At 51.8% G+C, this 16570-nt stretch overlaps 1 protein-coding gene across 2 annotated transcripts in view; it reads left to right on the plus strand.

The window, feature by feature from the left end:
* MIDEAS (mitotic deacetylase associated SANT domain protein) overlaps positions 1 to 16570 on the plus strand; it is a 66784-nt gene that overhangs the window by 38835 nt on the left and 11379 nt on the right. For both annotated transcript variants that reach the window (XM_082681857.1, XM_082681856.1), the window contains exons 2-5: positions 5201 to 6873; positions 8049 to 8348; positions 13753 to 14098; positions 16069 to 16135. In XM_082681857.1, coding sequence (XP_082537983.1) covers positions 5437 to 6873; positions 8049 to 8348; positions 13753 to 14098; positions 16069 to 16135 — 2150 coding nt within the window. In that variant the 5' untranslated portion in view covers positions 5201 to 5436. The remainder of the gene's footprint in view (positions 1 to 5200; positions 6874 to 8048; positions 8349 to 13752; positions 14099 to 16068; positions 16136 to 16570) is intronic.

Consider the following 16570-nt stretch of genomic DNA (forward strand, 5'->3'; position numbering starts at 1 on the left):
ACAGTCAAGGGGCAAGTGGCTTACGGGCCCGCAAGTAGAGAAGGATTTGTGTTCAGCTTAGTTGGATAGGACCTGGGGCCACTGATGGGATGGGATGGGGTGGGGTTAGGCGGCTGGGCCTCTTCACTTCATCTCAGCATGATGTGCTCAGGAGCTCTGATGTGCATCAGGGAGAGAGATCAGAAGTCAGGGCTGGGCAGGAGCCCACGGTGGATACACTGGCCGTGAGCAGTGGCTCTGACTCACCTTGGGTGCAGTCTTGAATGAGCAGCCTAAGAGGCAGGTACAAGCCAAGTGCCAAGGTACAATGATCTGCAGACTCTGCCCCCTGGAGTTTGCTGTCTGCTGGGGACTAAGAAGTAGGCACCCGGAATTCAGTGTGCTGAGTCCAGTCATGGGGTTTAGGAGGTGTTATGGGCTCAGAGTATAGTACCTGGCTCAGACTTGGGATGAGGGCAGACTTCCCAGAGGAAGCAGTGTCTGAAACCTGAAAGGTGAGTAGGACTTGGTCAGATGAAAAGGTTGGGAATGTGTGCTAGGCAGAGGAACTGCCTGGGCACAGACCTGGAGGCAAAGCAGCAACAGCACTGAGTGATGGCTCCAGCGTGGAGTGTTGAAAGAAGTGGCAGGAGCCCAATCTGCAGGGACCTGTGGGCTGGATAAGGAGTTTAGACTTTGTCCTAAGACAGCCTCTTTGGTGCTCAGTGAGCTGGCTGGCCTAGAGATTCGGGGCTTTGTTGGGTGCCATATTGAAGTCTGTTTGCCTCGGGTTGGAGATGCATGAGCTGTGACTCCCCCTCTTCCTAGTGCTGAGTTTGCGGGGCCAGGGGTGGCCCAGGTAAGAGCAGGAGCTCGGAGCATTAGCTAGCCTCCCAGGGTCGAGGTGTCCTTCAGTCGGCTCTCAGCCCCAGGTCAGAGCTGAGGCCCCGTGGCCGCCGGGACCAAGTTGGGCACCCCTTTCCTGGCCTGCGTAACCTTGACTCACAACAGTCTTGTCTCTTGGATGGCCGCATTGAGTGCCCCAAGCTTGTGAGTGGCCCTGGTCCCCTCAGTGGTCATGCATGGCCTGGCCCCATTGCCCTGTGGTGAGGGCTCACTGGACTCCCCCAGCCAATGTCACGCATGCGGTTGGGGTGCTTATGGCACGTGGGGAGCAGTACGTGTTCTGGTTGCTGTCCTTGGAGGGCGTGGTGTCACCACAAGCATAGAACACCCAACAGCCTTTTCAATACCTTCCCTCATGTGTGTGCAGAATACATGTGGTTTCAGCACTGTTTTCTTTACTTATTGCACGTTGCTTCTTCGGTAGAGAGAAAGTGTTTCTCACCATAGATGCTCCTGAAAGCCCCAGAGGTCCCTGGCTGTTGAGATCAGATGCTGGCTATGTCTTCTGCCCAGGGCTGTCTGTGGTGTGGTCAGGGACTGGTTGCAGCAGTGAGGCTCCCAGAGGAAGGGAAGAGTGAATAGAGCCTTGACAGTCAGACTGATAAGAGTGGGTGTGAGTGTCTGGGGCCCCGTTATGTCTGTGGATTTCCTTTTGCAGTGTTTCTGCATCCGTTGTCAGAGGCCCTGCAGCTGGTCCCAAGGGTGAGCTGCCTGCAGGAGTTCCTCATTACACCCTCTTCCCTGCAACTTCAGGGAGTTGGCCCATCTGTTGGGAGCCTTCAGAAAGGACGGCTTGCTTCCTCTTCCTCATTGTTGAGGAAGACCAGGCAGACTTCCACCTGAGGGACAGAGGAGGGCTGGGGCAGGAGAAATGGGAGGAAGTGGCTCAGTCCTGGCCAAACTCGCAGGCTGTGAGGTATGAGTGGCGTATGAGAGCTGGCAGCCCCACCTGCAGCCACCAGAACTCAGGCAGGGGTGGGCTTGCAGGGGCTGGAGGGTCCAGGTCTGGAGAATGAGGCGGAAGTGACCAGTGCAGTCTCAGGCCTCCCTGCCAGTGGACCTCCCACACCTGCTGGCGCCTCTGTGAGGCGGCCCCCCTTCCCTTCCCTCCCTTCCTGTAGGTCTGAGGGTCTCAGCTGTACCGGCGCAGAATAGGAGAGGGTTACCTGCCTACAGTTCAGGTGAGGGGAAGGGGCTTCCTAGCGCCAGTGAGGAGGGAGATCCGTGTTGGGAAAATCCTTGCTCTGAGACTGTCGAGAGCATGCTGTGGGAGGGAGGTGTGCAGAAAGGGCCTGGTGTCTTAGCGGCATGTCTTAGGGACAGGGAATAAGAGTTTGGTCTTGGAGTCAGACGGACCTAAATTCGAGCCCTGGCTCTGCAATGTAGTTACCGTGTGACCACTGGCAATTTTTTTCAGCCCTTTAGAGCTTGTCTAGCTCACCTGTAAAATGGAAGTTAAAATAACACTGCTTCATGCTGCTTTATAAAGCTGTTGTGGGAATTAAACATGCACACACACACACCAAAAAACCATGCACAGAGTACTTAGGATCTGCCTGGCACAGGTGTATTGTTGTTGTTGTTGTTATTACAACTACTAGCTGTTACTACTACTGCTACATACCCTACTGCATACCCTGCTGCCTTGGTGTGTCCCCTCCCCTCCTACCTCCCAGGCCTCTTCCACTCTCCCCCCGCCCTCCCCCCAACAGCCCAGATACTGATCTTTCTTCTTCAAGGGTCCCAGGTCCGGGTGTCTGTGCTCTTAGCATTGTTAGCAGCCTTCCAACGGGGATGACAGGGAGGCCGCTGCAGAAGCTTCAGCCTCCCCAGAACTGGCCCCCTTGATTTCTTCTAAAGAAGTCCCTGGCCCAGCTTTGGAAACCTACTGTGGTGTCAGGAGTGAAGGGCCCCCTCGATGTGTAGGGTGGGGGGTGGGAGGCAGAGCAGACCTGACCAAGCAGCTACAGGCCAGCCAGTGTGGACTGGGGCAGGAGCAGCCCTGCCTTGGATCCCCTTTCACAGACTCCGCCCCCATCTCCCCAACCCCAAGTGTGCAGTCGCCCTCCCCTAGGCGCTGAGCGGCCATCCCCGCGCCTGGTACCCTCCATCAGGCACGCACGCGCACGTGCACTCAGACCCATCTGCCACGTGTGCCTTCCCCTCCTCCAAGCCCCAAGCCTGTGCTGTGGCTCACCAGGCAACAGGGCTGCGATGGGGGGTGCCTGTACTGCCGGGGGGGGCGGGGGGAGGCTCCCAGTTCCCTGGAGGCACGTGGACCTGCCAACTCCCACCCCCTGCCCCCCCACAGCACGTTCTTCCTTCCTCTGTCTTGCTTCTGCAGACACACACGTACTTGTAGTTGGTTCATTCTGATTGGAGAGGCACAGCCGGACTCTCATAGCCGGGACGGCCCCACCCTGCAGCTTCACGATGGCGCCCAGGGTTGTTTTCAGTCTGGGGGCTGGCTTTTGGGTCTCTGCTCTGTGTTGGGTTGGCTGTCAGGAAATGAGAGTTTAAAAGCAAGAGAAAGGTGTTTGTTCAGAAGGCGGTTTCTGTGGCCTCAGCACTCGCTACTTGTCCGAATCCTCCCCCGGTGGCGGGGCCTGGGTGACTTGGATGCCCTCCTAGTTTCCCCCTCCCCCAGCTTCCATATGCGAGACAAAGGGGGTGCGAGCACGGAGAGTCGCTCTCACTCACAGCAGGGCCGGGAGCTGAGGAAGGAAATGGAGGAGGAAGTTCCTCCCCTTCTGGGTGCTGAGTGAAAGTGAAAGGCAGCAGGGGGTTGGAGTGAGTCAAGGCAGCCGCGGGAGGGGAAGGGCTGGGGAGCTGCGGAAGCGTGCGGAGGAGCGATAGCACGGCCGCCTCCCTGGGGCCAGGGGCATCGCCGGGTGTAGCCAGGGCTTCATACCAGAGCCTGCCCGGCATGCCCAGCCAGCCCTCCTCTACGCCTCTCGACTGGTTTCCTGGGAACTCGCGGGGCTGCTAACGATGACCTGGGGCATCTAGGTTCTGACGTCTGAGGTCAGCCTGGACCTTCAGATTTATTCGCGGGGGCTTCCTGAGCTCCCCTCCTCTGCTAGACGGACTGGCTGAGGATCAGAATCTTAGCATGGGGAAGAGGTGGGCCATGTAGCTCCCACCCTCACCAACTTCCCAGAGAGGCAAACAAAACAAAAGACAAAACCAACCCTCTCTGAAGAAAAAGTCTTTGAAAATACACGCAAGGTATAGGTGTAAGTTATAACTTGCATGTAAGTAATAAAAACACATGTAAATTATAAAGTACTGGACTCAGTTCCTCTGTAGCAGGATAAATAGAGCAATCTTTTTTTTTTTTAATCAAGTTAGAAAACAAACACAGGAACACTGTGAGCACTTTAGTCACACCATGTCATGGAGAAACCTTCTGGACCTAAGTTCTAGAAATCTGCACCCCCCTCAGTATCGTAGCTATATTCTTCCTTTGCTCAAGATGCCAGGAGCTCTTTGGCAGTGGAGGAAGATGGGTGGGGACTGCTGACCAGCTACCAGGCCAGATCCTGTCTCCAGTCAGCCCAGGTTGCAAAACAGGTTTCTATTCCATGCTCGGTTGGGGAACACTAGCAGCCACAGTTCCACCCAGCAGCTCCTCCCAGGGGTGGGGTTAGGACTGCACACACGCTTCGGGGCCTCACCTACGTGCCTCAGTGTAAAGGACGTGGACCCAGGACTCTGCAAGGGCCTGGTGGACCTCCTGACCCATGGGCTGCACAGTTGGGAATGACTATTGTTTTCTCCATTTCCTGTCTGAGAGGTGCATGGAGTGTCAGAGGAGGCACTGGCTGAAAACACTCCTGCGGGGTCTACTGGGGAGGCCACTGCCTGGACAGATGTGAGAGGACCTGCTTGGCTGCCCAGCAGGCTGGGGCCTGGCTTCAGACGAGTACGGAACCCAGCATGGCCTCTGTTACCCCTTATCCCAGCTTGACTGCAGGGGCTCAGGCTGGATCTCAGCCCCACTTGCCCCCTCGGCGGGTGCTTTTGTGCATTGCGCAAGTTACACAACCAAACACAGCGTCCTGGACACTAACCAGGAGGGCGAGGTGGTGGGACAAGGGGGAGTCCCAGAGCACCCTGGGGGATGTTGCCGCCTTCTGGTAGCTCCCCCAAGGTCCTGGCTCCTGCCTCACCGATGCTGCTCTGTGACCTTGGGCTCGTCCCCAGGAGGCAGTGGAACTGTAGGACCCTTGAGACCCTCCCCTCACACTTGTGCTGCCCTCTGGGGCATCCTGGGAGGCTGTGGCTGACACTATTCCTGTTCTTCTGTCTGCAGGCTCCAGGGCCCTGTGGAGCATCATGACCTGGGAACAGTAGAGGAGCCTGAGAGCCTCTCTGCAAAAAGGAAGGAAGCGCCAGCAGTTCTTTCTCCCCGTGCCCGACCGCATCATCCAGCGTTTCCTCTGCCCCCTCTGGCTGCTGGACTAGGGCCAAGCTTCCAGCAGGACCATCCCCCAGGGGATGGGTGACTGGTGAAGTAGGTCTCACTGCCGGGGCCCAGTTGGCCACACCATGAACCTCCAGGCCCAGCCCAAGGCTCAGAACAAGCGGAAGCGTTGCCTCTTTGGGGACCAAGAACCAGCTCCCAAGGAGCAGCTCCAACCCCTGCAAGCACCACAGCAGCCCCCGGCCCCTCCACCGTCCAGAGTGAAGGAGGAGCCTTACTTTGCGCACGAGGGTCCGGCAGGGGCTGCCCCCGCCTCCCAGCCTGTGGAACTGCCGCCTTCCAACAGCCTGGCCCTGCTGAACTCCGTGGTGTATGGGTCTGAGCGAACCATGTTGTCTCAGCAGGTGGGCTCGGTCAAGTGGCCCAACTCTGTGATGGCTCCAGGGCGGGGCCCGGAGCGTGGAGGGGTTGGGGGTGTCAGTGACAGCGGCTGGCAGCAGCAGCCGGGCCAGCCTCCGCCCCACTCAACATGGAATCGCCACAGCCTCCCCCTTTACAGTGGACCCAAGGGAAGCCCTCATCCTGGCATGGGGGTCTCCACCTACTATAACCACCCTGAGCCACTGAAGCGGGAGAAAGCAGGGGGGCCACAGCTGGACCGCTTTGGGAACGCTGTGCGGCCGATGGTGCCGCAGAAGGTGCAGCTGGAGGTTGGGCGGCCCCAGGCACCCCTGAACTCTTTCCATGTGGCCAAGAAGCCGCCGAACCAGACGCTGCCCCTGCAGCCCTTCCAGCTGGCGTTCGGCCACCAGGTGAACCGGCAGGTCTTCCGGCAGGGCCCATCGCCGCCCAACCCCGTCGCCGCCTTCCCACCGCAGAAGCAGCAGCAGCAGCAGCAGGCGGCCCTGCCCCAGATGCAGCTCTTTGAGAACTTCTACCCCATGCAGCAGCCGCCCTCTCAGCAGCCCCAGGACTTTGGCCTGCAGCCGGCCGGGCCGCTGAGTCAGTCCCACCTGGCTCACCACAGCCTGGCACCCTACCCCTTCCCCCCAAACCCTGACATGAACCCAGAACTGCGCAAGGCCCTCCTGCAGGAGTCAGCCCCGCAGCCTGTGCTACCTCAGGCCCAGATCGCCTTTCCCCGCCGTTCCCGCCGCCTCTCTAAGGAGGGTGTCCTGCCTTCCACCACCCTGGATGGGGCTGGCACCCAACCTGGGCAGGATCCCGCCAGCAACCTGTTCCTGCACCACTGGCCCCTGCAGCAGCCGCCGCCCGGCCCCCTGGGGCAGCCCCATCCTGAAGCTCTGGGATTCCCGCTGGAGCTGAGGGAGTCGCAGTTGCTGTCGGACGGGGAGAGACTGGCACCCAATGGCCGGGAGCGGGAGGCTCCTGCCATGGGCAGCGAGGAGGGCACGCGGGCTGTGGGCACAGGGGACTGTGGGCAGGTGCTACGGGGTGGGGTGATCCAGAGCACTCGACGGAGGCGCCGGGCGTCCCAGGAGGCCAATTTGCTGACCCTGGCCCAGAAGGCAGTGGAGCTGGCCTCACTGCAGAACACAAAGGTGAGAGCGGCATGGGCTGGGGACAGACCTGGCAGAGGGCAGGGCGAGCTGTGTCTGGGGCCAGGGAAGAGCAAGTGACTCCAGGGTCACAAGGGCAGTTTTCTCCCTTCATTGAAGGAAATGAAAGAACCCATCCATTTCAGGGAGTTCTGAACTCTCTGCATGCAAAGAATCTCTACGTAGGTGTATCCACACCTGAAGGGCAGATGGGTTTTACACACACGCAGGGTTGCAGGCAGGAAAATGCAATACACCATCGTGGGTTGCCTTCTTCATTTGGGACTTGCAGGGTTGGAAGTAGAGGGAGGTGAAACCATTTCCAGATCCAGTGTGCTAAAAGACAGGAATGTGGTAGTGTTTACACAGGTGGTTATACTTGTCAAAATACATCAAACTATAATTAAAAATAGGTGCATTCTGTTGTGTGTAAATTATACAGCAATAAAGTTGATTGGAAAAAGACAATCTAAATGGGGAAGAAGAATGAATAGAATTTGAGCACCTGTGTTGTACTTGGAGTTTCTTATCTTTGATCACAAGTAATTTCTCATCAAACCCTATGAGAGGGATGCTGGCATTTATCCCATTTTATTGCTAAAGAAGCTAAGGCCCAAGTGGGATTTCCCAAGGTCACAAAGGTAGGACAGAAGCTAGTATCTGACTCCAAAGCCAGTGTTTGCCCCTTCCCTCACTGGAGGTCTCAACCCTCGAAGCCTATAGGGCCAGACCTATATGTAGGAGGCTGCAGAACTTGACTTCACTCCAGCCAGTTGCCAGTGGGGAAATAGATCGAAAGACCACCCTTACCTTGGCACAGGTTCCTTGCTTGCTTTCTTTTGCAGAGATATGTTTTGAATATGTAGATACTATTTCACATGCCATGCACCGTGTAGACCGAACAGAACACATCGATTAGCCACTTTTGGCCTGAGTTGGCCATCTGGGGATTCCTGCTCCAGGCCAGGATGGGAGAACCTGGCAGAAGGGAGGTTATGGAGAGTATCTGGGAATATGGTGGGGGAAAAGGTGGTCAGGGAAAGGCCAGGTTGCCAAAGACCATTGGGAACCGTCATGGGTGTTTGAGTCCCTGAATCAAACGGGATTAGGGGTCCCGGACCAGCAGATCAGGACTTACCTTCTAACCGTCTCCATTTCCTCTCTCTCTCCTTCTCCAGGATGCCAGTGGCTCTGAGGAGAAGCGGAAAAGTGTATTGGCTTCAACTACCAAGTGTGGGGTGGAGTTTTCTGAGCCTTCCTTAGCTGCCAAGCGAGCACGAGAGGACAGCGGGATGGTACCCCTCATAATCCCAGTGTCTGTGCCTGTGCGGGCTGTGGACCCAACTGAGGCAGCCCAAGCTGGAGGTGTTGACGAGGATGGAAAGGGTCCTGAACAGAACCCCACTGAACACAAGCCGTCGGTCATCGTCACCCGCAGGCGGTCCACCCGTATCCCCGGGACTGATGCCCCAGCTCAGGTATGACAGGCGCCCCATGCAAGCAGCTCAGTACCTGGGTGCTCCTGGTGACCTAATATTATATGGGAAAAGGGAGAACATGGCAGTATAGGAGGGATTCAAGTCACCCATGGGGATATTATTTATATTTTCCAAACAAAACTTTTGGACAAATGAATTTATGAGGGACAAAGAGACAATTTTATACTTGAAATTTGGACTGTTTAGGAAAATCCAAAATGTATGAATCTTTTATTTCAGGTCAGCAAATTTTGATTTGGCCTCTAATGTGGGTCAGGCCTTGTGCTAGGTACTGGGATATAGAAATGTTTGCTTGTTCTGTCAGTACAAACATGTATGTTGTACTCTCCCACTAAGATTGAGGTTTTGTCTATTTTTTCTTAGTTCTGTCAGTATTAGTTTTATACATTTTGATGCAATGTTAATTGCATACTTATTTAGAACTGGATTAGACACTTCATCATGAAATGTTTCTTTTTTTATTTTTAGTAATCTTTTTGCCTTTTAAAGTCTACTTTGTCAGATATTTCTCTTTCTTTCCCTTAGTGTGGGTGCGAGGAGGATGGGATGTGTATCTTTTCCATCTTTTTACTTTCAGCCTTTCTGTATCCTTCTACTTAAGGTATATCTTTCAACTGGATTTATAATTGGGGTTTGTTATCATCTGTTCTAACAACCTTTGTCTTTTCGTTAGAGCATTGATACAGTTTACATTTAATGTAATTACTGATAAACTTTGGTTTAAATATGCCGTCCACTTATCCCATCCTGCCTTTTCTTTCTTCCTTTTTTTTCCTCTTTTTTTGTTTTCCTTTGGATTGATTGGGTTTGTTATTCCATTTCCCCTCTTTATTAATTTATTAGTTATATACTTATGTATTACTCCTTTAGTGATTACCATAGCAACCTTTATTACCTGGATTTCTATTAGAGAATTAAGCCCTACAGAAGGGGATTTGAGTGACCATTTTCTCAATTATCTGGAGGATGGTACATAGCTAGTACCATTCTAGAGGTATAGGAGAGAAGTCAACTTATTACATAGTGAATGCCTTATGACATTAGAGCTTAATCCTCTGGTTGAGAAGCGTTCCTAGAGATTAAAATGCATTCTTAGCTTATTGAAATCTAATGTAAGTTAGTGCTTTGCCTCTTCTTGGACAATGCAGAGTTCTTATAACCCTTTAACTCCATTTTCCCCTAACCCCTAACTTGTAGAATTATTGACATGACTTTTCATTCTCCCTATATTTTAACATTGATAGGACATTATAACATTATGGTTTTGTTCAGTTGTTGTTCATTTTAGATTTATTCAAATACTTAAGAGTGTTTTGTTGCTTTTTATTTCTTCTCATATCTCCAAGCTTCCATCTCAGTTCATTTATGTGCTGTTTGAAGAACATCCCTTAGTATTTCCTTTAGTTCCTTTAGTGTGAGTCTGTTAGTGATAAATTTTATTAGTCTTTGATTGTCTGAAAATGTTTTTATTTCATCTTCATTTTTGAAGGATAACTTTGCTGGGTAGAGAATTCTGTGTTGGTAATTTTTTTTTTTTTTCTTTGCACTTTAAAGATGTCATTCCATTGTTTTCAGGCTTCTATTGTAGGTACAGTATTGAGAAATCACTATAATCCATATTGTTGCTCCTTTGAATGTAAGGTATCTTTTTATCTTGTTTTAAGATTTTTTTTTTGTCATTGGTTTTCAGCAGTTTTGCTGTGAAACCTAAGTATTGTTCTCTTTGTATTTATCCTGTTTAGAGTGCTTCTGCTCCATATTCTCTCTCTCTCCTTCTGGGACTCCAGTTACACGTTTTGTTAGTGCTTTTCACTGTATCCCCTATTTTGTCTGTCATGCACTTTTCTATGTTTTCCATTTCTTTTTTTTTTTAAGTCTGACCTATCTTTCAGTTCACCAGTTCTCTCTTTAGCTGTGTCTAATATGTTGTTAAGCCCATTCATTGAACTCTTGTCTTCAGTTATTTTATTTTTCAGTAACCTGATTTTTCATTTGGTTCATTTTTAGAGTTCCTAGTTCTTTGATGAGATCTTCAACCTTGCCTTTTATTTTATTGCATAACTTAAGCATAGTTTTCTTTTCTTTTCTTTTTTTTTTTCCTTTTTTGGCCACACCGCATGACTTGTGGGATCTTAGTTCCCCGACCAGGGATTGAACATGGGCCTCAGCAGTGAAAGCGCCCAGTTCCAACCACTGGACCACCAGGGAATTCCCAAGCATAGTCTTCTTAAAGTTTATGTCTCATAGCTCCGTTAGTGGGATCCCTGTGGGTCTGTGTTCATTATCTGCTATTTCTTGTTTTTAAATCACATCTTACTCTTTTGTATATCTGGCTATTTTTTATTGAATGTCAGACATTATATATGAAAAATTGTTGAGGTAATTAAAGACTCTGGTTGCTGTTCTCCTCTACTGGAGAGGATTTGTCTTTGCATCTGACAGGTAGCAAAGAGCACAAGCAATCCTGGATTACTTTAACTTAATCAGATGATTTGAAGCTGGGCATTATTCCATTTGAGAACTAATCTATATCTGATTCACCTTTATTCTGAGGATATAGCCCTTTGGAGTCCCAATCCAAAGCCTAGGGGTTCACCAGGCTCTCCTTCCTTGGCAAGCTCTAAACTCCAGTTTTTATTCTGCTGGCTCCCTGAATTTATTAAAAGCTTTACCCAGTTTCTCAGCCTCTCCGTTGTCTCTTCCATAACAGCATCTATCTCTAGGGAAAACACAATTCTAAATGCTCGGCTCACCTTTTTGGCTTTCCTTTTTTTCCCCTGGATCTTGGCCGTTTAATTCTTTGCCAACTAATTTGTTCTCTGGTACCTGCAGAATGTGGTTTTGTACAGCATCTAGATTTTATTAGTCATTCGCAACTGGAGGGTTGGCCTGCGTGCCTGTTGTCTATAACAGAAAGGAGAGCTCCAAGATCATCATGAGTAGCACAGTCTCTGCTCTCTGGAATCTTGTTCTCTGGTTGGGGGAGAGTTTGTGGTGGAGGCTGGAGCCTTGGGCAGCTTGTCCTGAGGATGGCAGGAAAGAGCCTGAGCAACTACACAGCTCAACATACCCATTTCATAGATGAGGAAATAGGTCCAGAAAAGGCCAGAGGCTTACCTAAGATCATACAGCCAAGTAGTGGCAGAGCTAGCCCTAGAATTTGGATCTCTTGAATCCTGCCTGAGGACTCTCACTATACCAGGCTTTTGGGGAGGTCTTTCTCTTTCTCTTTCTCTCTCTTTGTGTTACAGACATTTTCAATCATGCACAGAAGTAGAGAAAATGGTATAATGAGTCCTAATATTTAGCCATCACCCTCTTTTACAACCAGTCTTCTTTCATTTGTACCTCTACTTCTCCCTGCCACTGGATTTTGTTTGAAGCAAATCCCAAACATCACATCATTCCATCCATAAATACTTTGGTTTTGTACCTGAAGTACACCATACATAAGGATTCTTTCCCTCCCTTACTTCCTCCCTCCCTCCCTTCCTTCCTTCCTTCCCACGTCATCACACCTAAAAAATCAATATGAGGGCTTCCCTGGTGGCACAGTGGTTAAGAATCCGCCTGCCAATGCAGGGGACACGGGTTTGAGCCCTGGTCCAGGAAGATCCCACATGCCGCGGAGCAGCTAAGCCCGTGCGCCACAATTACTGAGCCTGTGCTCTAGAGCCCGCAAGCCACAACTACTGAAGCCCACACTAGTAGAGCCCGTGCTCCACAAGAGAAGCCACCGCAATAAGAAGCCCGTGCACTGCAACAAAGAGTAACCCCCGCTCGCCACAACTAGAGAAAGCCCGTGCGCAGAAACGAAGACCCAATGCAGCCTATATAAATAAATAAACAATCAATATGAAAAATATTGTCAAATATTTAGAATAGTTTAAATCCATTTTCCCTATAAAATCACAAATCATTAACAGCTAGCTTGAGTTCATGTTGGATTTCTTGTCTAGAAGTTTGGGGGCCTTTGGCTCCACTGCATTTTTTTCTGTGCAATCATATTGTTCCCCTTAGGGGGAGAGAATGAGCAATGTCATTTCTTCCTAGTCTGTAAAAGAGCAGAGAGGGCACAGATGGCTAAAAGACATGGCCAAGGCTCATGGGGACTCAGGGCCCTCTGCTGGAAGGTCTTGTGGGAGCTGGAACCTGGGACGGGGAGAAAGCCTGTTGTTCCTGGGCCCAGTCAGCGTGGCCAGTCTCACCTGTGCACCCAGGGAGATGATCGATGTCACTCACTCGTGTAGGCCTCCATTCTCTCTTGAGAGGATAGGGACGCAGCTAGGAAAGGCCTCTGTTCCTGTACAGCCCTGCCCTCTATTCTGTATGGAGGCCCACAAGGCATACCGAGCAGGGAGAAGTGTCAGCCAGAAGGACTAACCTTTGACAGCAAAGGTAGGACCAATACTATGAGAATGAAAGTTCTTCAAGGACAGGGCTGTCCTGTTCACTCTGTGGTCCCGTGCCTAGCTTGGGTCTTGGCACGCGATATGGGCCTCCATCTAATGCAGAGCTTGGAGTTTAAGTAGTGATAGCAGTCAGTATTGATTGAGTAATTACTATGTACCAGGTACTGTTCTCAGTGATTTCCATGTATTCATTTATTTAGTCCTCATAGCTACCCCATTAGGTAGGCATTTGTTATTCCCACATTAAAAATGGTAATGCACACAGAGTTAAGTATCTTAAGTGGTGATTAAAGGAAGTAGATCCCAGTCCAAGCAATCCAGTTCCAGGCCTGGCCCTGAACTACAATAGTTCCCTGCCCTGTAGCATACTTTACAGCAGGGGTTGGCAACTATGACCGGTGAACCAAATCCAGCCCTAAGACTGTTTTTTACACTTTTCAAAGGATTATTTTAAAAGGGCCGGGGGTGGGGTCAGGAGAAGAAGAATATGCACCAAAGAATACGTGTGTGGCCTACGAAGCCTAAAATATATACTATCTGGCCCTTGACAGAGACAGAGTGCTGACCCCTGCCCTAGAGGAGGCAGTAAGAAGGGCGTTAGGATCTGCTTCCTGTCTCAGGCTTGCCTTAGTGGGTGTGGTGGGCAGACTAAGTTCCAAAGGTGAAACTGGCAAGCAGTGGTCAAGACTTCAGTTTTTATGGGACTTCCCTGGTGGCACAGTGGTTGAGAGTCCGCCTGCCGATGCAGGGGACACGGGTTCGTGCCTCGGTCCGGGAAGATCCCACGTGCCGCAGAGCGGCTGGGCCCGTGAGCCATGGCCGCTGAGCCTGCGCGTCCGGAGCGTGTGCTCCGCAACGGGAGAGGCCACAGCGGTGAGAGGCCCGCGTACCGCAAAAAAAAAAAAAAAAAAGACTTCAGTTTTTCCCAGGTTGTAGGTGGCTGAGCCATCTTGGCCTGTTTCCTTCTCCAGGCTGAGGACATGAATGCCAAGTTGGAGGGGGAACCTTCAGTGCGGAAACCAAAGCAGCGGCCGAGGCCTGAGCCTCTGATCATCCCCACCAAGGCGGGCACCTTCATCGCCCCTCCCGTCTACTCCAACATCACCCCGTACCAGAGCCACCTGCGCTCCCCTGTCCGCCTAGCTGACCACCCCTCCGAGCGGAGCTTTGAGCTGCCCCCCTATACACCACCCCCCATCCTCAGCCCCGTGCGGGAAGGCTCCGGACTCTATTTCAATGCCATCATGTCGACCAGCAGCATCCCAGCCCCTCCTCCCATCACGCCAAAGAGTGCCCATCGCACCCTGCTCCGGTCTAGTGAGTGATCCCCCCTCAGCAGCCGTGAGGGCAGGCATTGTGGGAGGGCGGTGGGTAGGGAAGACTCAGCTTCTGGCACTGCCGGGGTTGGGCTGGAATGCCATGGGAAAAGGGGCTCTACTTCTGCTGTCTCCTTTGAGAGAAGGAGGCTGTCCTGGCTCAAGTACACGCTGTGGTTGGGGAGAGGAGGTGTCAGCCCAACTGCTTGGACTTAAATCCCAATTCCACAATTTACTGTTCCATCCCCTGTGGAAGTGATTTAAACTCCCTGGGTCTCAGTTTCTTCAGCATGTAAATGAGGATGTTAGTAGTGTTTGGTTAATGATGAAATTGCCAATATGTATTCAGCTATTTTTAGAACCACAAACAGCAGTTTCCTATGGTTCAACCTAATAGCTACCTCAGAGGGTTGTGGTGAGGTCCAGATGCATCAACACACGTAAAGCACTTTACATTGTGCCTGGTGTGTCACATTTGTTCTTAATATTAGGTGGCAGATCCTGTCTCCTGTGTCTCTTGAACAGTCATTTTGGCCCAGAGCAGACCTTTTGGCTGGCCTGGGTGGTGAATTGCTGAAAAATGTTGCCCACTCCATACAAGAATTCATTTCCCCTGAAAAATGGGATAATCCTATCTCAGGCTGATAGAGAAGATGGAGAGTAATCCCGACCAGAGGTAGCACAGAGGTGAGGCAGTGCGGTCCCGGGATTAACCTCTGACCCTGACCTCATCGTGGCATGCCTCTCTGGTGCCCTCTGGTGTCTGGGTGAGAAGTGGCTCACCCTGGGCTGGCTGGCCTTTGGCTCTTCCACTTCTACTGGAAGCTTGGAAGCTTCTCTCCATGCCTAGGTTGTGCAGGAAGAAGTTGCTGTTGAGACCAGCTTGGCGGCAAAGAAGAGGTCTGTCCATCCATGAGGATTTTCTTGCACTCAGGTGTAAAGCCTGAACTGGGTCCTGTGAGGGCACCAGTAATGTGTGGGACACCGTGGTCTGTTCTAAAGAGAGTGCTGGGTCATTAGGGCGTTGACTTGAAAGCCTGGGAGACAGGAAAGCAGAAGTTTCAGGCAGAGTGGGATCAGCAGTCAGTGAGTGAAGCCTGCAGAGGCTGCTAGCCCTAGTGGTGAGGAAAGCATTTATTGAAGAGAGGGTGGGGCTAAAGCTGAGCTTGAACTAGGAAGCAGGTGGGGAGGGCACACTAGGCAGAAGAAAGGAGAGGTGCAAAGGCCCAGAGGTGGGACTGTGCAGGGAGCGCGAGGGGCCATGAGGGAGCAGCCTGCAAAGATGGACGGTCCAGGCAAGGCGGTGGTGGGATGCATAGCTGGCAGGGGAACCGCCTTGAACACTGCGCTGAGGAGTCGAAGTTTTCTCTCAGGTTGCAGAGAGGAGTCAGCAGATTTTGCTTTTGGAGCAAGAGAGTGTCTTGATCACACAGGGCGTTAAGATTAGCTCGGGAGAAACCAAGGCAGAGAACCCAGCAAGGAAGTGAGAAGATAATTATGAAATAGTGATCTCCTTCACCACCTCGTTTGTGTGGCGGAAGTTTCAGCCTCTCTACTAGAGCAACCATAGTTGAATGCTGGACTTGATGCTGTACTGTGGGCGCTCCCGGGGCAGAACATGGCTCTAGTAGTGGAACTGGTAGCAGTAGTAATAAGAGTAGCTAATATTTATCGAGGGCTCAGCTTTGTGCATGATTTCATTCAATCCTCACATCAACCTAGGGAGATAGGTAGCAACAGCCCCTTTCAGCAGGCGTGAAAACGGAGGCACCCACGTATTTGGTAAAGTCACAGCTGGTTGTCACAATTGCAGGCTGCAGAGCCAGGACTCAGGGTGCCTGATTTCCCAGTGTGAACCTCAGAGTCACTGCTGTGGCTCTTGTGCGTAAAGAGCAGCCACCTAGGGTTGGAGAGGGTGGCTTTGCTGAAGCGCAGAGGGTGCCATTTACTAACCTGCCTTTTGTCCCATAGATAGCGCTGAAGTCACCCCGCCTGTCCTCTCTGTGATGGGGGAGGCCACCCCAGTGAGCATCGAGCCGTAAGTTCAGCCCAGCCTCTGGCTCAGGGGGTGAGGGTGGCCAGCTGGAGTCCGGTGCATGCAGGTGGGCCCTACGAGGAAGAGGAGGCTTCTGTGGGCTGGGGGCTGAGCAGACCTCTCTGGGCTTCTGCACTTAGCCCTGGGCTTCACTGATCCCCACCCCAGCTTCTGTGTGGAAGTCACAGGGAAGGAAAGGACCAGCTCAGTTTGAATTTGCCTCTGAGGAGAGTTAGAAGGGCAGTCCAAGAGTCTTTCCCTGTCTGTAAACCTGGAGCTTCTTCTCCCCTTTCCAACCTCTGGGCCTTGCCTTTCTGACAGCACCAGGTGCCACTTGCCAGGCTGTCCTCTTAGAAGCCAGGTTCCCTTACACCCAGCTGAAGCCTTGCCGCGCTCAGCCTCTGCCAGCTACCCCCGCATCTTCTCCATCCTCAGGGA

Source organism: Grampus griseus (assembly GCF_964374135.1).
Source record: "Grampus griseus genome assembly, chromosome: 2".
NCBI lineage: Eukaryota > Metazoa > Chordata > Mammalia > Artiodactyla > Delphinidae > Grampus > Grampus griseus.